The sequence below is a fragment of the Chlorocebus sabaeus genome, chromosome 2 (assembly GCF_047675955.1).
Source record: "Chlorocebus sabaeus isolate Y175 chromosome 2, mChlSab1.0.hap1, whole genome shotgun sequence".
Taxonomy (NCBI): domain Eukaryota; kingdom Metazoa; phylum Chordata; class Mammalia; order Primates; family Cercopithecidae; genus Chlorocebus; species Chlorocebus sabaeus.
The window spans coordinates 26,408,297-26,432,858 of record NC_132905.1 but is presented as its reverse complement, the minus strand read 5'-3'; the positions used below and the strand labels follow the sequence as shown (position 1 = coordinate 26,432,858).

At 42.7% G+C, this 24,562-nt stretch overlaps 1 protein-coding gene across 1 annotated transcript in view; it reads left to right on the top strand.

Annotated features, from left to right (window-relative positions):
- Positions 1-3,653: 3,653 nt before the first annotated feature.
- The window catches only part of CTNNBL1 (catenin beta like 1), a 183,080-nt gene continuing 162,171 nt past the window's right edge, over positions 3,654-24,562 (top strand). The window contains exon 1 of the mRNA XM_008017862.3: positions 3,654-3,776. Coding sequence (XP_008016053.1) covers positions 3,747-3,776 — 30 coding nt within the window. The 5' untranslated portion in view covers positions 3,654-3,746. The remainder of the gene's footprint in view (positions 3,777-24,562) is intronic.

Below are 24,562 nucleotides of genomic sequence, written 5' to 3'. Positions count from 1 at the left end.
GACAAGACTGAATGCCTAAAAAGGAAAGGTTGTAAGGAATTATCTCATTCTTCCTGCCCTCTCCTTTGCCCCCCTCCCACTCAACCCCCCCCCTTTTTTTTTTTTTTTGGAGACAGGGTCTTACTCTGTCACCCAGGCTGGAGTGCAGTGGTGCAATCTTGGCTCACTGCAACCTCTGCCTCCTGGGCTCAAGTGATTCTCCAGCCTCGGCCTCCTGAGTAGCTGAGACTACAGGCACACACCACCACATCCAGCTAATTTTTTTTTCCTATTTTTTTTGTAGAGACAGGGTCTCACTATGTTGCCCAGGTTAGTCTTGAACTCCTGGGCTCAAGGGATCCACCCGCCTTGGTCTCCCAAAACTCTGGGATTACAGACGTGAGCCACCGTGTCCAGCTGTCAGCTCGCTCCTTATAATATTAATCTAAGACATTCAGCACTTTTCTGTGCCAGGTGCTGTGCCAAGTGCTTTGCATATAGCATTTCATGTCAACCCTCCATAACCTTATGAGGTAGATTTGGTTGAATCTCCACTTTGCAGGTGAGAAAATCAGGTATGTAGAGGTGAAGTTCCTTGCCACTGTTTCCACATCTGTAAAATAAGACTGATATCAACATTTTCTCTATGAGGTTTTCTCCCAAACTAGAATGTAGGTTTCCAGAAGGCAGGAGCTTTGTTTTATAAACTTCTGTATCCTCACAGCCCAGAATTGTGCCTAGCATTGAGTAGGCTCCCAGTAAATACTTGTTGAATGAATGAATGAATGAATGAATGAATGAATGAGTCATGTTACAGATAAGGAAAGTGTAATTTAGAGACAGAGAAAGTAAGTTACCCAAGGACCCATAGCTAGATGTGGTGGAATTTCCACTAGAACCAGAATCAGGGTGTTTTGGTAGATGTTTAACAACTGGCTCGGCTGGGTGCAGTGGCTCATGCCTGTAATCCCAGCACTTTGGGAGGCCAAGGCCGGTGGACTGCTTGAGCTCATAGTTTGAGACCACCCTGGGCAGCATGGTGAAACTCCATTTCTACAACAACAGCAATGACAACAACAACAAAATAAGCCAGGCACGGTGGCACACGCCGGTAGTCCCAGCTATTCGGGAGGCTGAGGTGGGCTTGAGTCTGAGATGGGGAGGTTGCAGTGAGCTGAGATCCCGCCACTGCACTCCATCCTGGGTGATAAAGCCTGAGCTTGTCTCAAAAGTAAACAAAAAAACAAAAAAACCCTACAAGTGGCTGTCTGGAAACACAACATTAACAACCCTGATTTGTAGCATTTGCTGATTTACATTGTATAAATACTCCTAGCATGGCTGATTTCAAGGTATCAACCTGGTGTCAATCAGCTTGCAAGTTTCCTGCAAATTTAACCATGGGTTTTTGTAAACCTGTCTACGCAAGTTGGCATTAACATACCATGAACTAGAACACAGGGGTCTCGGTCCGAAGGGTATACCCTCACCATTACTCTCTCCTGTCTTCCCGAACATATAGGCATAGTCTATATTCTGTTTGTTTGTTTGTTTGTTTTTTTGAGACGTAGTCTTGCTCTGTCTCCAGGCTGGAGTGGCACCATCTTGGCTCACTGCAACCTCCACCTCCCTGGTTCAAGCTATTCCCCTGCCTCAGTCTCCCGGAGTAGCTGGAACTACAGGCTCGTGCCACCACACCCGGCTAATTTTTTGCATTTTAGTAGAGACAGGGCTTCACCATTGTTGGCCAGGATGATCTTAATCTCCTGACCTCGTGATCTGCCCGCCTCAGCCTCCCAAAGTGCTGGGATTACAGGCGTGAGCCACCACGCCCGGCCTGGCACAGTCTATATTCTGATAGAATGTAAGTAGGAGGGGAAGACACCCAAATAAACTCAATTCAATGCAGATTGCATAGGTGATCCTTTAAAAACGTAAGCCCAATCACAAAATAACCTTGCTTAAAACTTTCCTTATGCTGTTAGCATAAAATCCAACCTCTCTCCCTCTCTCTCTCTCTCTTTTTTTTTTTTTTTTTTTTTTTTTTTTTTTTTTTTTTTGAGACAGAGTCTTGCTCTGTCACCCAGGCTGGAGTGCAGTGGTGGAATCTCAGCTCACTACAGCCTCTGCCTCCTGGGTTCAAGCGATTCTCCTGCTTCAGCCTCCCAAGTAGAGGCACGTGCCACCATGCCCAGCTAATTTTTGTAATTTTTAGTAGACACGAGGTTTCACCATGAAGGTCAGGCTGGTCTCAAACTCCTGACTTCAAGTGATCTGCCCACCTTGGCCTCCTAAAATGCTGGGATTACAGGCATGAGCCACCACGCCCGCCACGCCTAGTCAAAATCCAATCTCTTTACCATGGCACACAAGGCCCATTATGAAACCTTGCCCTCTACCAGGTACTGTACTAGGCTCGGGGGATACAGTGGTGAACATGACATACACATGTCCTGCTTGCATGGAGCTTGCAGTCCAGTAAATGAGGCTGTCAAGAAACAAATAGTTAACCATTAAGCACAAAATGATAGACTGAGATATATATGTAGTGGAGAAGGTACTTGGAAAAAGAATAATGAGGACAGAGGTTGCTTACTTGGACTGAGGGTGAGTTGAAGAAGCCATTCTAAGAAAGTGACATTTGAGACCTGAAAGATGAGACAGTTGGATGGGTGTGGGGCTGATGGCCAGGCAGAAGGGGAGAGGATTCATCATTTTGAGGAATAAGAATAATTTCTGTAAATTGGAGCCAGTGGAGATGGGATGGGGACCACAATTATAAATATGAAGGGCATATAAATATAATATATAAATATAAGTATAAATATAAAGGGCAGGGATTTATGGAAGGAGGTTTAATTTCCTTTGAAGATGGAGCCTTAACTCCCAGGTGCACTCTGATCTTGTTTAACTTTCTCTTCCAGAAACCTTTTTATAACACCTGGGTAGCAATCATCTAGTGACCGTTAGACTTTGCATAGATGAACAGACACAAGCCTAGAGAGACATGTGATCACCAACAGTTTCTCAGCCAGTAATAGTTGTATAGCCTTGGGACAAGTCACTTTTTGAGCCAGCACCATCTGATAGAAATTAGTGGGAACCACAAATGAGAGCCATATGTGTAATTAAAAATTTTCTACCAACCACATTTAAGAAGTAAAGAGAAACAGGTAAAATTCATTTTATAATATATGAATTTGACCCAATATATCCAAAATATCATTTCAACCTGTAATCAATATAAGTCTTAGAAATCTGGTGTGTATTTTATTTACACTTATGGCATATCTCACTTCGGAGTAGCCATATCTCAAGCGCTAGGTAGCCACATGTGGCTAATGCGTAAAGTGTTGGAAGGTGCAGTTGGCAGCGTCAGTTTCCTTTTCTGTGAAATGAGGATCAATGACTGGAAGTTCGCGAGAGCGCACACCAAGCACCCGGCACTCCGCCCTGGACACAGGGGGCGCGCCTTTAAGTTTGGTTTCTTCTGGTCCCTGCTCTCCTCTCCCATCCCTCCTCTAAGTCTCCGCCCCCGCCCCCTCAGGCTCCAGGCGGAAGCAACCCTGTTCCAAATGCAGCGCGCTTTACGGCGGCGCGTCCTTTTACCGCGGTGTGGCCGCCTCGCCTGTCGCGCGCACTTTTACCCTATTGGCTCTGCGGCCCCGCTCGCCGCACTTTACGGCAGTGTGGCTGGAACGGCGGCTGACGGGCCCGCGGTGTGGGAGTGAGTGCAGGGAAGCGGAGTATTTGCAGGGCCGGCTACCATGGACGTGGGCGAACTTCTGAGCTACCAGGTATGAGGGGCAGGGAGGGCCGAGCGACCGCGTTCTCGCGTCGGCAGGGGCCGCAGGGGCCGCAGGGGCCAGAGCCCCTTCATCTAACCTCCTCTCGCCTCACTCCCGGGCCCTCTAACTTCTCATGCCACCCGGGGTCTCAGCCCTTCGTTTTCCTTTCCTCCCCGAAGCCCTCCTGGGCCCTTTCGATTCATCCCTTCTCAAGACCTGAACCCTTCACCTCCTCTTCCTCACCCTGGGACTTGGTTCCCTTAAACTCCTCTGAAACCCCGGACTACCCTTTTTTCACAACCATGTCCTCTCAGCTCTCATGTTCCCCCAGTCATTGAGGTGATTGTGGTGGCGGCGGTGGGAGCGCCCTGATCGCTCTTGGATTTGATCTCCAGCTTCTCCACTGACTGGCTGTGTGGCTTTTGGACAAGTCATTCCCCTCCTCTTTGAACGAAGTTTTTGTATCTATATGGTGGAGACACTAATAACTGCCTTAGTAGGGTTGTTTGAGGACTGTACCGTAAACTGATGTATATGAAAGCTGGGTTTAAAGTGTGGAAAGCTGTGCTTGTGTTTACTGCGATTTGGAGGAGATGTTGGGAATTCTAGCCTGGAACGAGTTTCTAGGAATCTTGCTCAGGGTCCCCCTTGGCTAGGATACTTGTGGGGAAACTGTTTGGGACCTAGAGAGCAGAAGGGACTTGTCCAAAGTCACTCAGAAACAAGGAGCTGGAATTTGAGCTCAGGCGTACTGACTTCCACCCCAAAGTTTTTCCCCCGCTTTGATTCCATAGGAGGGTCATTGTGAGGGGCAGTAGAACTGCATTGCCGAATGTGATAGCCACTAGCCACATAGGCTGTTGATTGCTTGAAATGTGACTAGTCTGAATTGAGAAGTACTGTAAGTGTAAAGTCACATTTGGGTTGGAGACTAGTATGGAAAAAGTAAAATTTTTATATTGATAACATGATCGTACTGATTATATCAATTACATTGGTTATTGGTCATATTGATTAAATGATCATATTTTGGATAATGGGTGAAATCAAATATACTTAATATTAAAAATTTTATTTTGTTTTTTAGAGACAGGATCTTGCTCTGTCCCCCAGGCTGGAGTGCCGTGGCATGATCATTGCTCACAGTAGCCCCAAACTCCTGGGTCTAAGGTATCCTCCCAAGTAGCTAGGACTGCAGGCGGGGCATCACTATGCTTGGCTGATTTTTAAATTTTTTGTAGAGACAGGGTCTTGCTATGTTGCCCAGACTGGTCTCAAACTCCTGGCCTCAAGCAGTCTTCCCACTTGACCTCCCAAAGTGCTGGGATTACAGGTATGAGCCACCACACACCACACCCAGCCAATAAAATATGTTTAAAACCAATTTTAACTGCTCCTCTTGACATTTTAATGTGTTTACTAGAAAATTCAAAATCACATACATAGTTCAGCTTATATTTTTGTTGGACAGCTCTGCAATCTAAGAATAGGTGATTAAGAACCGTAAGTCTGGACCCCTAGGTTGCTGGCAATCTCTGTTTTGCTACTAACTGGCTGCTGTAACCTTGAACAAAATACGTAACTTCTCTGTGCGTTGGTTTCCTCATCTGTAAATGGGGGACAATGACAGTAGCTGCCTCACAGGGCTGTTGTGAAGCTGTTGAGAAATGTAAAGTGTTTAGACAATGCTTACCAAAGAGTAAACATTCAGTAAATATTAGCAGTTATTTTCGTACCACTCCCTCAGCCAACATACAAGAAATTGACCCTGGACACTTAAGATATCATGGGAAAGAACAATTCAGCGTGGGGAGCTATATAGCCAAGAGATTTTTCTTTTAAAGACAGTTTAATTGATAGTGAAAGACGAAGGGAAATAGGCAAGTTATTAAATGAGTGATTGTATGCCTGTTTGCAATTTCTAGAATGGCTAGCCCGTTAAAGCTAGAAAAGGTTCATTCATTTGCTCAACAAATATATATTGAACACCTACTGTGTTCAAGGCAGTCTATCTGCTGAGTATATAACACTGAATAAAAGACAAGATTCTTGCCTTTGTGGAGCATCTGGTGGGAAGTTACAAGATAATAAGTAAACAAGACTTTCAGATTGTGGTGAGTGCTAGGAAGGGAATATAGCAGAGGATGCTATACAATTGCACTGCTGGGTATAGTAGCCACTAGGCACATGTGATTCTTGAACACTTAAAATGTGACTAGTTTCGAATTTAGATCTGCTGCATGTGTAAAATACACACTGGATTTCAACGATTTAGTATGAAAATAATGTACAATATCTTTTTTTTTTGAGTTGGAGTTTTGCTCTTGTTGCTGAGGCTGCAGTGCAATGGCGTGATCTCGGCTCACCACAACCACTGTTTTCTGGGTTCAAACGATTCTCCTGCCTCAGCCTCCTGAGTAGCTGGGATTACAGGCATGTGCCACCATGCCTGGCTGATTTTGTATTTTTAGTAGAGACGGGGTTTCTCCATGTTGGTCAGGCTGGTCTTGACTCCCGACCTCGGGTGATCTGCCAGCCTCAGCCTCCCAAAGTGCTGGGATTACAGGTGTGAGCCACTGCCACTGGCCACATGAAAATAATGTACAGTATCTTAACTTTTATGCTGATTACATGTTGAATAAATAACACTTAGGATGTATTGGATTAAAGAGAATATATTATTAAAATTGGTGTTGCCTTTTTAAAAACTTTTAAAATGTGGCTACTAGAAAATGTAAAGTGGGCCAGGTGTGGTGCCTCATGCCTGTAATCCCAGCACTTTGGGAAGCCGAGGCGGGCGGGTCACCTGAGGTCGGGAGTTTGAGACCAGCCAGACCAACATGAAGAAACCCTGTCTCGCTGGCCAGGCGCGGTGGCTCACACCTGTAATCCCAGCACTTTGGGAGGCCGAGGCGGGCGGATCACGAGGTCAGGAGATTGAGACCATCCTGGCTAACACAGTGAAACCCCGTCTCTACTAAAAATACAAAAAAATTAGCCGGGCGTGGTGGCGGGCACCTGTAGTCCCAGCCGCTGGGGACACTGAGGCAGGAGAATAGCGTGAACCTGGGAGGCGGAGCTTGCAGTGAGCCGAGATCGCACCACTGCGCTCCAGCCTGGGAGACAGAGTAAGACTCTGTCTCCAAAAAAAAAAAAAAAAAAAAGGAAAAAAGAAACCCTGTCTATACTAAAAATAAAAATTAGCCGGCGTGGTGGTGCATGCCTGTAATCCCAGCTACTTGGGAGGCTGAGGCGGGAGAATCACTTTAACCTGGGAGGTGGGGGTTGCAGTGAGCTGAGATCTGCACTCCAGCCTGGGCAACAACAGCGAAACTCTGTCTCAAAAAAAAAAAGAAAAAAGAAAATGTAAAGTTAGGTGTTTTGTTTGTGGCCTTTGTTGTATTTTTATTGGACAGCACTCCAGTAGAAAATAACCCTTGGGAGTTGGGGACAGGACCTTTTACTTTATGTAATGTGTTTGAGGAAGGACACAGAGGAAAGGATATTAAAGGACTGAAGGTTGAGAGGGAGCTAGTCATGTGAAGGGAGCAGAATGATGGAGGCAGCGAGAACAGCAAATATGGACATAGAAGCTGGTGCAGCCTCGTAGGGACCAGAAGGAGGATCGATGTAGCTGAAACATGGGAAGTGAGCAGGGGAATGGTAAGTGACAAAGTTGAAGATGTAGGCATGTGACAAGACTGTGTAGGCCTTCCTTGTGGGCCATGATAAAGACCTTGACTTTTGAGAGCTACGGTAGGTAGCTTCATTCAACCCACTTGTTCACAGATGAAAAGTGAACCTTAGTCTGATAAAGGGACTCACCTGAGGTTGTGGGCCAAGGTGGTGGCCAGAGTTGAAACTAGAATCCTGATCTCCTTATTATTATTTTTTAGTGTTTACACATCTTACCACATTTAATCTTAATGACAGTACTGAATATGTTAATATAGGAACCTTCATTTTAAAGGTGAGGGAATAGGTATAGAGAATAAAAAACGTGTCCAAATTCACACAAGTGAAATGTACCTCAAGGATTCCAATCTAGGTAGCTTTGCTTCTTGATCATCAACACTTGTTTATTGTATTAGTCCAGAAGTATTTCACTTTGTCAATCTGACCCCTTTCCCCCTCACCAAGAGCAAATATGCCTAGCGCCTGCAGGTAGATTGGGCTTGCCGCAGGCTAATTTTCCTGAACTACAAAACTTTACTTGCCTTCCTTATCCTGGATCTTGGCCTTTATGTTTACATTTTCTGAGGATTCAACCTAAGAGTTTTAAAATGCAAATATGTTGGTTGCACAATAAGGAACTACAATAGTGGAACTCATTTAATTCAGGTTGACAATACTGAACTGAACTGGGTGACAGGGCTGAAACCTCCTAAGTCTGCTACTGGAGAGCACTTTCATCTCGCCAGCCTAGGGCGGGCCTGCTCACGTTCAGCTGGCCAGCCAGGAGCGTCTCCTTCCCCATCGCAAGTCCCCCACTTTGGCTAATTGACCGGCCAGAGCCATTTGAGAGGTGAGAGGACCACCTATTAGGCGCCAAAAACCAGCTCTGGGCCTTTGCTCAGTGAAATATCCTCAATTCAAGGCTAAGTTTCAGAACCCAAATTCAGAATTATGGTCTAAGGCTTGGAAAGCAGCACCGGTCCCAAAATCTACCTCAGGACCTTATTGAGGCCCTGGCTTCCTTATACCACCTGGCCTTATCTCAGAATCCTGGTCTCCTTATTTCCAGCTCTGTACATTCCCCTTGTGTTCTGTTCATTCAGTTTCCTTTTTGTAAGATCCATGTCCCTCTTCCTGTTCCTAAAAGATGGTGAAGTCTGGAATCTAGTTCATAATCGGTTGCACCCATCCTCTTGCAGAAAGTTGTGAGTTTATGGATGCAAAAGTTCTTTGAGGCCAAGCGCGGTCATTCACCCCTGTAATCCCAGCACTTTGGGAGACCGAGGCAGGCGTATCGCTTGAGTCCGGAAGTTCCAGACGAGCCTGGGCAACATGGTGAAAACCTGTCTCTAGAAAAAGTATAAAAATTAGCTGGGCGTGGTGGTGTGTGTCTGTGGTCCCAGCTACTTAGGAGGCTGAGGAGGGAGGATTACTTGAGCCTGGGAAGCAGAAGTTGTGCTGAGCCAAGATCACGCCACTGTGCTCTAGCCTGGGTGACAGAGCGAGACCCTGTCTCAAAAATGAAAAACAAACAAACAAAAAAACTCCTTGAAAACAGTAACATTTTGTAGACATGAAAGATGCTTTACTAACCAGCATGATCTATCTAAATCCTCATAACAACTCTATGAGGAAGGTACTGTTGTTAATCCCTGTTGTACAGATAAGGAAATTGAGGTACAAAAAAAGCACCTACCTTAAGGCGTCTAGCCAGGTAGAGGAAGGCCAGGGTACCTGGGCAGTCTTACTTCATAGTTGGAGCTCCTAACTACTGTGCCGTACTGCCTGCCTGCTGTATGCCAGATGCAGAACCAAAGTGTTTTCAGACAAATTACCACATTTAATTCTCAACATGCCTTCTGAGGTCAGCAGCATGCCTGTATTATAGGAAAGGAAACTCAAGCTAGGGTGGTTAAGCTGCCTGCTGAAGGCCAGACAGCCAGTAAGGAGCAGGGCCAGAACTGAAGCCAACTGAACACCCAGAGATAGTTTTCCATTTTGTTTTCAGATTTGAAAACTTTTTAAAGTTGAGGTATAGTCCACATGTCAAAGAATGCATTCATCTAATGAGCCTTTGGTTATAGTTATCATTTACAAAGTGGACTCAGTACGACCACTGAAGTTTGCTTCTTGGGGACAAAAAGGAACAAAATTGTCTGATTTAAATGTCCCCATCCCTAGAGTTTGATTCAGTCTCCTGTGGGACTTTAGATTCTCCCATTTCTAACTAGATCCCAGGTGATGCTGACGCTGTACTTTGTGATCCCCTGGTCTGAAATGATCTACCTTCCTTGAACAATTTTTCCCCAGCAGAGACATACTCCTCCCCTCTTGTGGGCGTTGGTTGCAGATTTCTGAGCTTAAGTTATACTTTTTCCCTGCCATTCAAGATATTGAGAGCAAATCACTTAATCTTCCTGGGCCTCAGTTTCCTCATATGCCTAATGAGGGGATTAAGTATGCAACTCTCTCTGAGGCCCCTTCTAGCTTTAAAATTCTGTGGTACTAATTATTTAGACCGGGGCTCCAGAGATTTCAAGGGATAAAAACGCTTCATGTGGTAGACTGAGTGGGGCTGAGAATCTGGGAGATTTGGGTTTTAATCCCACTTTTATCATTACTTATCTGGGTGACTCAGGACAAGTCACTTTCCCTTTCTGTACATCTTTTTTTTTTTTTTTTTCCAGTCACTTGTAAAATGAGGAGACTGGGCGATATGACTTCTGGTTCTTTTCATTTCCAAAATTCAGAGACTAAGATGGATACTGTATCTAAAATTCAGAGACTCAGCCAGGAAAAATATCATGCAGTGTCAAGAAATGTTTATTAAAAGTATTTAACATTTTTTGGGTGCTTACTACTTTTCATTTTTGAGGCAACTTGGTGGGGAGATTCCAATTTTCTGCTGAGATTGGTTCTTCTACAAGTAATAGAGATAGGCACTCAGCGCCTCAGTATATGCCGTATATCCTTGACATATGTTAACTATTCATTTGAGGAGATAGGAGAATTACAATATGGGCAGGAGGTGGTGGAAAAAGTCTTCAAGAGGAAACCAGTTATGTTCCCAATATGGAAATGTACTTTTTTGATGCCTTCAGGCTTAGACATCTCATCAAGAAGTGTGCCCAGCAGTGCCTTGGCTGAGACGTTTCTGCTGGCATAGGCGCATGTATGAACTCCAGGGCACTCTCATTAAATCTAATTCCACAGATGTCTGGAAAAAGTTCTTACCTCTGAAGTTTTCCAATAAAGAATTCACATTTAGTGTGACTTGTGACATGAGAGGTATTCTTTTTGAGGCAAATTGGGTTCAGGGACCCTTGGTTTTGGTGATACTGCAGACACCCACTCCTCTTGTCCTCTATCAGTAATATCTTAGCATATCTCTTGGATTGGAGGAGCTTACAGAAATATCTAAACTTGCTCCTTTCCCCCTCTTAGTCTTTTCTTTTGAAATAAAATTGTGAACGACAATAAAGGGATAGAAATAATATTAAAGAAAATACTTGAGAAGCTGGAAAACTATTACTCTAATTCAATCAATATTTTTCTGTTCCCAGAGTCCTTACGTATTTTGTGAGGCTGGAACCATTGCATATATACTATTTTGTGTTCTATATTTTTAATTTAACATTGCCAGGAATATTTTCTGCATTTCTACATAGCCTTCATGCTATTTTTAATATTTGCATACTTTTTGCTTGAGTGATAGACCATTTTCCCTAAATTGTTCTTCTATAATTGGATATTTAGGTGGTTTTCTGGTTTTTGTTCTTGGAGATAACATTATAGTGAAGTGCTTTGTTCATGTAGCATTTTTTCCTTCCCATCTGTCATTAGTAATTACCATGTGCCATCTCCTGTACCAAGTATTGCATGCACTAAAATTATTATGACATGGACCATGGACATTAAAGAAGGATTCATAATGTAAGGAGCAAGACAGACATTTAAAAAACTAACTGTATGAATAAAAGTATTATGGGAGCACAATGGAAGGAAGGATTGGGTATGGAAAGGGGATGTATTGATGGGGATGGATTTGGTTTGGTCATTGAAGAAAAGGGAGATGACACTGGAATCCTACCCTTGATGAATGGGTAGGGATTCTGTGGGTGGTAAAGGACACTGGGGACAGTGATTCTTGACTGGGGTTATTAAGAGCAAAAGCAGGGGAGTGATATGTTCAGAGCATTGGGTAAATGCAGCAATGGGTAAAAAGCAGGGAGTGGCTGGAGACGATGGGGTTCATCTCAGCTGCAGATGTGTGGCGCAATATGTCGTACTCACGTGGAATGAATCATTGATTGTTTTACAGTGCTAACAGTATACTGTTTGTGTGTGTTCCAATTTTATTACAATCTTTTTAAAAATATAGAATCAGAGTCTCTCTGTGTTGTCCAGGCTGGTCTCGAACTCTTAGACTCAAGCTATCCTCCTGCCTCAGTCTCCCAAAGTGCTGGGATTACAAGTATGAGCCACTGTGGCTGGCCCCAGTTTTATTACAATCTTGATAGAACTAGTTGTCGTAATTTATTTTTTCCACTAATCTAGTAGGTATATAAAAGACTAGTTCAAGGTTGCTTTAATAAGCATTATTTTTTTTTCTCGTGTGAGTTTATCGTTTGTATTATTGTATGTCTCATAAGGTAGTAGTTGTAATTTCGTAATTGAGTTTTTCTGTTTTATGGGTTTTTTGGTTGTTGTTGTTGTGTGTATAAGAAACATTACTGAAAATCTGAAAACTGGTGCTCAGATACATCCTTCATTCTGTGAAGGCCTCGTCCCAGTAGCCCTAAGAATATGATTCTAATCATGAAGTCATATTATATAGGCTCTTTTTGCATGTCAGTTTAGTACATTTTGAAGTTACTTTTTGTTGGAAGTATGACTATAACAGATAAGGATACAGAGCTATTCTCATTGATAACATTTCAGACTGTTTTTCTCTTTCATCTCATGAGGGATTTTTTTCCTTAAGGTCATTTCCTCCCTTTGCATTCTTCTGATCATCTCTTTTTTCTGGCCCATTCTTCTCACACTTACAAAACACATTCTATTTCTATGTCTTCTTACACACATTCTTTACTAAACTGTAGACTTAGTATATGTCATCTGTGAAGGCATGCCTTTGTATATGCCCTGGTAGTTTCCCCTTCTGGAAAGCTCTTGCTCTACTATCTTGTTAGCTTGTTGGCTTACATCTCTGTGTTTTCATGTCAGTCTTCAAGAAAATTGGGTTCACATCTGATACTTCAGTTGCTTACTCATTTTCCTCTTCTTTATTATCATATCTTGCCACTCTTGCTACAAAACCTACATTCTTTGCTTTTTAACTTTTTATTTTGAATTTTAAACTTAGAAAAAATTATTAAAATAGTGGAGTTTCCATATATTCCTCATCCAGCTTCCCCTAAAGTTAACATCTTATGTAACCATTATGTAAAGATCAAAACTAGGGAATTAACATTTGTGTAATACTAGTAACTAAACTGCACACAATTCAGATGTCATCAGAGATGTCTGGTCATTTTTTTGCTCCAGGTTTCTATCCAGGATCCCACATAATGTTTGTCATATTTCCTTAGTCTTCCCTTGTCTTTGATGTTGAAGAGTACTGGACAGCTATTTTGTAGAATGTTCAGAACCTACATTCTTGAAGTTGTCAGTGCTGTCTTTTGCCAAAGATTTTCTTGGGCCTCCTTATTCTGGAATCTTCACTAGAATTTGACTCTGTAACCCTCTTCTTAATCATTTTAGAAGAACTCATTGATTCTTCTCCTTTCAGCATCTTTTTGCAGACAGCTCTTAGTTCACCATCCCTGATTGACGTTTCATGTGTGTACTGAACATTCTGGCCAGATGTTCAGATATCACATAATTCTCTGCTTCCTCCCCTGCCTATCCCCATGGCCAACTTTGCATTTTAGTCAGGGGTGTTGACATTCTGCAGACTTGAAAGGAGCCTTGGAGCTGTTTCTCAAAGATGAAAGGGCTCAAAGATGAAAGACAAGCTTCTTTACTTTTTTTTTTTCCCCCGAGACGGAGTTTCGCTCTTGTTGCCCAGTGCAGTGGCACGATCTTGGCTTGCTGCAACCTCTGTCTCCTGGGTTCAAGCGATTCTCCTACCCCAGCCTCCCAAGTAGCTGGGATTACAGGCATATGCCACCATACCTGGCTAATATTGTATTTTTAGTAGAGACAGGGTTTCTCCATGTTGGTCAGGTTGGTCTCGAACTCCTGACCTCAGGCGATCCACCCGCCTCGGCCTCCCAAAGTGCTGGGAATACACATGTGAGCCACCACGCCCGGCCGTGGTTCTTTTCTTCATGGGTTGTACAGTCTCATGAGCACAGAGCCTGCCTCTCTCTCAGAGTAAAGAAGGTGTTAGGATATGAAAATGATTAACTCAAAGTTTTTGCTCTCTTGGAGCCTGCAGTCTAATGGGGGTATATCCCAGATTTGAAATCCAAGTACAGAGTGTCAGTGCTGTCAGTGCTGTTATGGAGCCATGAACAAGATGTGGTAGCACAAAGGCACAAGCAGCGCTGCCGCTGGGAAGCTGGGAAAGGCTTTATGGAGGGAACGCTGCATCTTCAGGAGTCTTCTCTCCATCCCTTCCTTTCTGTTCCAACCACTACCACCTTAGTGTAGACTCTTAAGACTTTGTCGACAGGGTGTAGGGGTTCACACCTGTAATCCCATCACTTTGGGAGACTGACGTGGGAGGATCTCTTGAGCTCAGGAGTTTGAGACCAGCCTGGGCAACACAGTGAGACTTCGTCTCAAGAAAAAAAAAAAAAAAAAAATTAGCTGGGCTTGGAGGTGCGCACTTATAATCTCAGCTCCTGGGGATGCTGAAGTGGGAGGATTGCTTGAGACCAGGAGATTGATGTTGCAATGAGCAGTGATCACACCACTGCATTCCAGCCTGGGTGACAGAGCTAGATTCTGTCTTAAAAAAGAAAAAAAAGGAGACTTTGTCAAATAAGTAGCCTCCTGGGTGGTCTCACTTTTACCATTGTGAATCTCATATTGGCAAGACGAGATCCAACAGAGGCCAACAGAGAACACTGTTCTTCAGTCATAGACTTCAGTCCTACCTAGTTCAGCTTCCTTGGAGACAGGTCTTCTTACTAAGCTGCCTCGCTAATTTTGAAGGTGAATTTGATGAAGACAGCTATGCCTTTCTGCAATCTCTCAGTAGTTGTCATTGTTTAAATTGAGGGATTGAATTTATAAAGTTTAACCCAGTAGAGAAGTTTTCCTATATAAAAACGACTTCACTGGAGAATGTGGATGGTTCACAATAGCTTGTCAGCACTGTTGGAGAAAATACTTCAAAGCCTGTTAGGCATCCCTTAATGTTTAGCGTAGTGTATGAACGTGAGCTCTGGGTCAGACGGCCTGCATTGGAATCCCAGCTCTGTCACTTGCTAGCTGTGTGACCTTGGGTCCGTTAATTAACCTCTTTAAGCCTCAGGCCTTCATCTTTAAAATAGAGATTGTATAATAGTGTCTATCTCAGCCCAACCATCTTTAAAAAAATTTCTGCTTTCCCATCTTTCTTAAAAAAAGGATTAAATGAGACAATTTGGATAGTGTTAAGTAGTACAGTGCCTGACACGTAGTGAGTGCCCAGTAAGTGTTAGCCATTAATTTTCATTATTTATCTCATTACTAAGAACACACATGCTACAGCAACATGGTGAAAAAAATTTTTTAAAATTTATTTCTATAAAGCTGCCTCAGTATTCCCAAGGTCATTGGTCCCTTGGAGATTAAGGTTCAGGATCCTATACAAAGAAGTGAGAACAGTTTGTTGCCCACACGTGCCACAGTATAGAAATGTTCACAGTTGGTTAAAATACAACCTTATTCCACCACAGTTAGCAGCCATTGATATCAAGAATTATGTCATCACCACAGTAATTATTTTCCCCTGGTCTCTTTAAATATTACTAAGATATCTCAGTTTTCCTATTTTCTAGCTCCAAGAATCTCATTTACAAATTGCTCCTTCCTTTGTCTTTTTTTCCCCTTAGCGTCCTAAAGGAAGTAGTTGACTTTGGTCTAAGTCTTGTGTAGCTGTAGAGAAATTGGAATTAGGAGAAGATGTAGTAGGAATTCTGATACTGCTTTTACCTTCTCCAAGGTCAGCCATTTAGCTCTTTAGTATTTCAGCTGAATATTGGCATCCCTTGGAGATATTGAGGGTTTGGTTCCAGACCACGCCAGTAAAGCAAGTCATATGAATTTTTTAGTTTCCCAGTGCATATTAAAGTTCTATTTACACTATACTGAAGCCTAATAAGTGTGGAATAGTATTATGTCTAAACAATGTGCATACTTTAATTAAAAATGCTTTGTTGTTAAAAACTGCTAACCACCACCTGAGCCTTCAGCAAGTTGTCATCTTTTTGCTGGTGGATGGAGGGTCTTGCCTGCTTTTGCTGGCTGCTGACTGATTAGGGTGGTGTTTGCTGAAGGTTGGGGTAGCTGTGGCAATTTCTTAAGACAACAGTGAAGTCTGCTCCATCTGTTGACTCTTCCTTTCTTGAAAGATTTCTCTGTAGCAAACTGTGCTGTTTCATAGCATTTTATCCACAGTAGAACTTTTTTCAGAATTAGGGTCAGTTCTCTTAAACTGTGCTGCTGCTTTATCATCTAAGTTCATGTAATATTCTAAATCCTTTGTTGTCATTTCAACAATGTCCACAGCATCTTCACTAGGAGTAGAGTTTATCTCTAGAAGCCACTTTCTTTGCTCATCCTTAAGAAACAACTCCTTATCCATTCAAGTCTGATCATGAGATTGCAGCAATTCAGTCACATCTTCAGGCTGTGCTTTGAATTCTAGTTATCTTGCTGTTTCCACCACATCTGCAGTTACTTCTTCCACTGAAATCTTGAACTCCTCAAAGACATTAGGAGGATTGGAATCAACTTCTTCTAAACTCCTGTTGATGTTAATATATTGTCCTCCTCCCATGAATCATGAATGTTCTTGATGGCATCTAGAATGATGAATCTTTTCCAGAAAGTTTTCAATTTATTTTGCCCAGATCCATCAGAAGAATCACTATCCATGGCAGCTATGAACTTATGAATGCATTTCTTAAATATTTAATAATAAGACTTGAAAGTTGAAATTGCTCTTTGATCCATGGGCTGTGGAATGGATGCTGTGTTTGCAGGCATATAACAACATTCATCTCCTTGTACGTCTCCATCAGAGCTCTTGGGTGACCGGATGCACCGGCAGTGAGCAGTAATATTTTTGAAGAATTTTTTTTTTTTTTTTTTTTTTTCTGAGCAGTAGGTCTTAACAGTGGGCTTAAAATATTCAGTAAACAATGCTATCCAGGCTTTGTTGTTCCATTTCTAGAACACAGACAGGGTAGATTTAGCATAATTCCCAGGGGTCCTAGGATTTCAAAATGAAAAATGAGCATTGGCTTCAATTTAAAAGTCACCAGCTGCATTAGTCCCTAACAAGAGCATCAGCCTGTCCTTAAGCTTCGAGACCAGGCATTGACTTCTCCTCTGTAGCTGTGAAAATCCTAGATGGCCTCTTCTTCCAACAGAAGGCTGTTTTGTCTACATTGAAAATCTGTTGTTTAGTGTAGCCACCTTCATCAACGATCTTAGCTAATTCTTCTGATTAACTTGCTGCAGCTTCTACATCAGCACTTCTGGGTTCACCTTGCACTTTCATGTTATGGAAGTGGCTTTTTTCCTTAAGCCTTATGAATAAGACTCTGCTAGCTTCAAACTTCATGTGCAGCCTCCTCACCTCTCTTAGCCTTCATAGAATTGAGGAGAGTTAGGGCCTTGCTCTGGATTAGGCTTGGCTCAAGAGAATGTTGTGACTGGTTTGATCTTCTATCTGGAGCACTAAGACTTTTCTCCATATAAGCAGTAAGGCTCTTTAGCTCTTTTACTATTCATATGTTTACTGGAGTAGCACTTTTAATATCCTTCAACAGCTTTTCCTTTGCATTCACACTTTTCTGTCTGGTATAAGAGGCCTCGCTTTCAGCCCATTGCCACTTCCAACATCCTTTCCTCACTAAAGCTTAATCATGTATAGCTTTTGATTTAAAGTGAGAGATATGAGACTCTTTCACTTGAACACTTGGGGCCATTGTAGGGTTATTAATTAATTTCAGTATTGTTATGTCTCAGAGAATAGGGAGACCTGAGGAAAGAGAAAGGGGAAAGGCTGGTTGACGCAGTCAGAACGCACACATTTATTGATTAAGTTCGCTGTCTCACATGGGCGTGGTTTGTTGTGCCCGAAAACAAAGTAGTAATATCAAAGATCACCCATCACAGATTATCATAACAGATATGATAATAATGAAAAAGTTTGAAACACTGCAATAATCATCGAAGTGTGACACAGACATGAAGTGAACACATGATTTTGGAAGGAAGGCAGCGATAGACTTTCTTTTTCTTTTTTCTGGGGACAGAGTCTTGCTTTATTGCCCAGGCTGGAGTGCAGCAGTGGGATCATGGCTCACTGCAGCCTTGACCTCCTGGGCTCGAACAATCCCAGAGTAGCTGGGACTACAGCTGTGTGCCACCACGCCCAGCTAATTTTTTTGTGGTTTTTGTAGAGATGGGGTTTTGGCATGTTGCCCAGTCTGATCTCAAACTCTTGGACTCAAGTTATCTGCCTGCCTCAGCCTCCCAAAGTGTTGGGATTACGGGTGTGAGCCACTGTACCCAGCTGATAGACTTTCTTGATGCTGGGTTTCTACAACTCTTCAATTTGTAAAAAACACAGTATCTGCAAAGGGGAAAAAAAATGACGTATGCTTGTAGTTCAGAACTAGTTTCTTTTCCGTAGAATGCCAGCAGTGACTGATCTGAAAAATGCTTTAGCCTAAACTTTAGAACTCCAGCTCCATTGTGGGTTGGTAAATGGAAATTAGCTTTTCTTCATCCTGGGATTCAGTGAAGGATCTAGTGAGACTACTGCAGTGCCTTTCTATCTTTTAACTCATTTTGGATTATCAGCTGCTTGTAAGCAGATTATGTGCACTGGCTCTTTGGACTTCCTTTCAGCTAGCTACCCAGCAATATCTAGAGTCGCTGAACTAAGAAGGAGTTGAAACTGGCCGGGCGCAGTGGCTCACACCTGTAATCCCAGCACTTTGGGAGGCCGAGGTGGGCGGATTATGAAGTCAAGAGATTGAGACCATCCTGGCCAACATGGTGAAGCCCCGTCTGTACTGAAAATACAAAAATTAGCTGGGTGTGGTGGTGTGCACCTGTAGTCCCAGCTACTCAGGAGGCTGAGGCAGGATAATTGCTGGAACCCAGGAGGTGGAGGTTGCAGTGAGCCGAGATTGCGCTACTGCACTCCATCCTGGCAACAGAGCAAGACTCTATCAAAAAAAAAAAAAAAAAGGGAGTTGAAACCAAGCAGCGTATCATGATGCATCTCTCTGAATATATCTGACTTTATTCCAAAAGCAGGCATGATTGATTATTGAACAGTTTTGTTGGCATTATTATTTTTATTGCAGATTCTGGCTTCATGTTTGACATTATTCATGTGCTCATTCTGTTAATACATAAAATTGAGGATTGATGACATTTCTTTATTTGAATCCCTTATTTCCAGTTAAGAGCATCTCAGTTTAAAATTTCTTTTGGGATCCTTGATAGAGTTAAACATTAGCAGCACATCAGTCCTCTGCTGGTACATAATGTTGGAATGCGATTTTCTTTTCAGCTTTGCATATAAAGAAACAAATTGTAGCTATAGTTTGTCATGTTATCTTTTAGCAGACGCTGTCAACATCAATGCTTCCATAATAGGATTAATGATGAGGGAAACTTTTGAGCATCTTAGGGTTACACAGTTATTCACAGAGAAGCTGAAACGTGGAATAGGGGCTCTGGCCTGGAGTACCTCTGTTGGGCAAGGGAAGGTAAAGATGCGAAAGGATTAACAATGGTGAAACTCAGCAATAAACAAGGACATGAAAAAGACATTATGATTGATTGAGGGTGGTAGCTGAAAGAAACCCATAATGAGGTTCCTTTTTTAAGAAAGGTGGCACAGGTTGTATTGAATTGTACTAACTTCTTGTTTCTCTGGTATCTTTGGAAAGTGTGGTGCCCTTCAGAAACAGACTTTCCAGGTAACTGAAGCTTTTAATTGGTGAGATGATCTATTCCAGCTTCTTCTTTGTACACATGGGTAAACCAGAGAGCCCAGAGAGGTAATAACTTTAGGACCCCAATGATTTGGTGACAAAATGGGGTTCAGGACAGTGCTGTGTCCATGATGATGCTTCCTCTTTTCCACGTGCAGAACATGCATTTTTCATCATTTTGTATGAAGATCCTTCTAAAACATAAACATTCTTGCCTTTCTCAGTAGGACACACTGTGATCTCAGGAGCCTCACTATGTACATGTTAGTTGTGCCTGGTCTCTTGTGACCTTTTGAAATGTGGAAAGCTTTTACTCCTGCACTGTGGAATGGTAGGGATTTTGAGTTCTTGTGCCTACTTTGTGTAGTTTGCATTCTTTTCCTTGGTGTCAGCTGTTACTCCTTAGTGTTATTGTTTGTTTGATAAGATATCTAACCTCTGAGGCCTTTTTTGCCTTTTCTTTTAATGGTGTTTTGCAAAGTTGAGGTTGTTGGATGAATGAAGCATTCGTATTCTTGGTCATTTTTGGATGAACTGCAAAACGTTTTAGAGCTCTGTTGCTGATTCCAAGGTCTGCGAGATACTAGAAATCATTTTAACCTGAGTAGTCTTTATTTTCCGTGTAGCTTTTTCTCTAGCATCTCTTTGCGCCTCCCCACCTCCGCCCCCCGCCATCCTGGGGTCTAGAGAACATCTGAGCAATTACTGTTGTCCACTAATCATGAGTCTTTCAAGAGAAACTAGCACTCACAAATAGGGGCTTTAACCTGGCCTTCTGTGGGGTGCTCCTTTCTTTCATGATTACTTATCTTTCTGGAGGGTAGCCATTTACCTATCTGATTGCCTAAACCCTGTATCTTTTAGTCAGCCTTATATCCAAATACACACACCCACAGGCCTGTGAAATCTAATTGTATCAGTCACCTGAGATGCTGTATGCTTGTTCTTCGCCAGTTTATGCCTCTGCTCACTTCTTGTCTTGTGTCTGACTCTTGGCTCTCTGTCATATCCTACCTCTCCTTTCCCCTCCTCTCCAACACATACCAGTTTTTTTGGGCTTGGTATGTACATGTGCTCTCCAGCTCCCAACCCAGAGTCTATTAGTAAGGGCTCTGCATGGTTGGGACAGCAGCTGCCATATACAGTGTGCCTCATATGGTGTACCCTACCCTAGCTGGACCTGTAAGACCCAACCTTTGGCCCTAGCCCGTTATCTGACCCATCTGATCCTCCTGTGAAAGGACAGTTTGAGCAAAACCCTGCGTGAGAAGCTTACAGCTTTTCCAGTTCTGCAACTTTGACAGTCTGAGAGTTCTCCTTCTCGGTCTTATCTCCCTTTGCCATAGTTTCCTAGTCATTCTCCAGCGGTTGGTGAGGAAATAGATGTTATTTACCATTGTTTCTAGGGCTTTGTGACATATGCTACTAGTCGGGCTGTGAGACAATCCAGATTTTGGCGGGGTTAGCAAATTTCATTTGGATTAGTGCTCCATATTGAACCTCTCATTCTTTAATCATTCCACACGTATTTATTAAATGCCTACTAAATGTAAGGTATTATACTAGACACTGGGAATAGAGTGCTAAACAAGACAGTTGTAGTCCCTGTCTTTATGGAACTTACATCCAAGGAGGCAAGACAGACAATAAATAGCAATACCTAAACAAGCAAACATATACTAGATAAATACAAACAAGATAATTTCAAATAGGAACATGAAGGAGAAAAATAGGTTGATGTAACAGTGTTGGGGGAGCAGTGGCTGTTTATTTTGGAAGCTTCTAGAAGGCCTCTCTGAGAGGTGACATTTGAGCTGTAAGCTAAATGATGAGGAAGATCCAGACATATGAAGAGCTGTAGGACTAGCAGTAAAGATCAAGGGAAAAGCCAAAACAAAAACTCTGAGGTGGGAACAGATTTGTCATGTATGGCCAAAGCTTGGTGAGTGAAGAGGGGACAGTTGATAAGGACAGAGGGGCCAGCTTCGGGAGGAGGGAGAATCCTAACATTTTTGAACTTTATTCCTAGCACAATAGGAAGCCATTAGGGATTTTAAGCTGTGGAGTGACACAATTTGGTTTATATTTTAATAGATGGCTGCATCTACAGAGTGGAGAATTGTAGAGGAGCATTCTGGCCGGCTTAGCTGTTGGAGGGTGTGGAATTCACCTTTGTGCTGCAGAGGGCTGCAGCTGAAGCCGTGCTGTTCCTGGGATAATTGCTTTCCCGCCTAGGTTGTTTTCACAATCTCCACTTCTAAACATTTAATCTGTGTTCTGGCTTAATCAAGAAGCAGCGCTCTCCTTGTGCCAGGCTTGGCTCAGAAAATGTGGGCATGGTGCCTTTTGTTGAGCACCCTGGCCTGGAGAGAATGAAGAAAGCAGCCCCTTGTGGCCTGAGGACAATGCAGCTGACCCTCAGCACCTGGTAACTTGTAGGAAGCTTTAGAATCTATAAACTTGATGTGCTTCTGCAAAACAGTTGCAGATGGTCTGAAGTGATGATTAAATATCACTGCCGCTTTGCCCAGATCTGCTGTGGCCATCCTCTCCATGTCTGGTTTTACATTACAGTGGGTAATTAAGGGGGCACAACCATTTCTAGTTACTTGCAGAACATCTTTTTCAGTTGGCTTATGGGGAAATTACAGTTTCTGTCAGTTGTGTTAAGTGACTGCATTGAGCAGCGATTGTGAATGGCTACTTTTTGTGTTCAAAATAATACTAATACAAAACACCCAAACTTAAAAAGAACTGTCCTTAATGAAAGGGAATAATTGCCTGCCTCTGCTGTCTTTGCTGGATCTCCAGTGGGAGTTCTGCCATCAGACTTGTCAGAGTTGGTTGGCAGGGACTTTTTCTCCTGAGTTAGCACATAGAGATCTGAACGGACAGAGATAACACAAATGAGCAAAGATACAAGCATATCTGCAGAGGAACAGATTTCCTTCTGGCCAGAGGTGCCGTTGGTGGGCACCACCCTAATTTTCAATGCATCTCTTAGCGCTGATGACAGAACTTTTCAGCAAATTTTAAGAAATGGCTTAAGCACCACCTGAGCTGGGCAGTTTTTATAAGATTTTAGAGTTTCAAAGGGCCTCAGGCTGCTAAGCCTGCCAGTGTAAAGTCACTGAATATTATCTCCCTGGCTCCTCACTGGGGATCCGCACACCTCACTCAGTATGATGAACTTGGAGACAGAAATTCGTAAGCTTCTGCCCCATTTTTTTGACTGAAGATTTCTTCTTCCATTACCACAAAACTTACAAGGACACAGAAGACTCAGTGGGGGAAAAAGATGGCATGTGCGTCTGGCTGACATGACGTGTGCCAGTGGTCGCATGGGGATTCCATAATGAAGATTGCAAATCACTTCCCATCCTCTTGGAGCCTGTCCCATAATTAGAAGATGAAACATTTTGTTTAAATTGGTAATTTTTCCCCCTCCCTTCTCTGAGTGCTTAAAACCACCATTAGAGCAGGCTGGAGACTGGTTAACTGATTCTGGGCTCCATGTTCTAGTTGTGATTGTCAGCAGGCAGTTGAGGAAGTCTTATTTTAATTAAAAAAGCAATTTTTAGCTGTGCTTCACCTTGTGTGAGGCAGAGGCACCTCTGACCGTGTGAACTTTCTGATTGCTGAAAGTAGTGAGCATAGCTTTTCTCAGGAGCGTGACACCGAGCCTAGCCAGATAATATCATGAGGTGGGTGTGCAGCTGGCCTTGAGGTATTGTCTCTGCACTAATGGCAGATTTGCCCTTCATTTGACAGATTGACTTTGTGTTTATGGGAAGGGCGTCACTTACAGGGATGGCGTGTTCCTGAATTGAAGTGAATGCAAAGCAGCTCATAGAGGAGCATGGAAATTTTCCTACTTTTAATGAAATAAAAGAATATTTGTTTTCTCCTTCCCATGAAACCAAGCCAAAAGAACAAAACAAAGGGCTGAGGACTACTCGGTATCAAAGCCCACTGAGAGCTAGGCTTTGTGCTGTTCGACTTATGTATGTTATCCTGTCTCATCCTAAAGGCAACGCTGGGAAGTCAATATTCTTAGTTCCATTTTGCAGATGAGGAAAAGAAGCTCATAGAGGTTTAGTAACTTGCCCATGCATTAAGTGGATGGTGGAATCTTCTTCCTAGAAGAGGGCTCCAATGGATGAAAGTAGGTTAAAAAAAAATGAAGAAGGAGAAGGAGAAGGACCTTCGAGAATAAACTGCCGCAGAATCCTACCATTACTCTACCTTGTGCTTGCCTCCAAGTCTACTCCGCCTGCCAGTCTCTATTGGAATTACTTGGTTACATACTTTTCTTCTCATTGGACTGTGAGTTGCTCAAGGACAGTGACCAGATCAGTGCCTGCCATTGAGTAAATGTTCAATAAATATCTCTTGACTAAAGAAAGGAAAGGATGAGGATGAATGAATGAAGCAGTGAATGAATGATTAGGTGACTGAATTTGAGTCTTCTCTAGGTATCTTTTTATATTGAGGCTTAGCACCTCCCCAATTGCCTTTTTTCTTGCCTTTTCCTTGATGGGAGCAGATAAAGGTGTTTTTGTGAATGATAGTAGCCCTAGTCATTGATAACTCAGGGTTGAGTGAATCTTGCTTTAGGTAATAGTAGATGATCTTCATAAAAGCCTGATTCTATTATTGTGTGATCTGAGAGTTGACTGGCATTCCTTTTAAAGGCTGATGTTGTCTCTGACACTAAAGCAGGAGATTGATTGATTCATTTATTTGCCAAAGATTTGTTGCAAGTCTACTGTGGGCCATGATTGCTATTTTCTCTTTACCCAGCCTTATAGGCAAACAGTAAGAGTTCGTACAGAACAACCAAATTAGGTTTTATTTTGTGTTGGTTGGATCTGGCCTATCCATTTCCATTTGATATTTTTCTTTCTTTCTTTAAACATTTATTGAGTGCTTTTTTTTGGG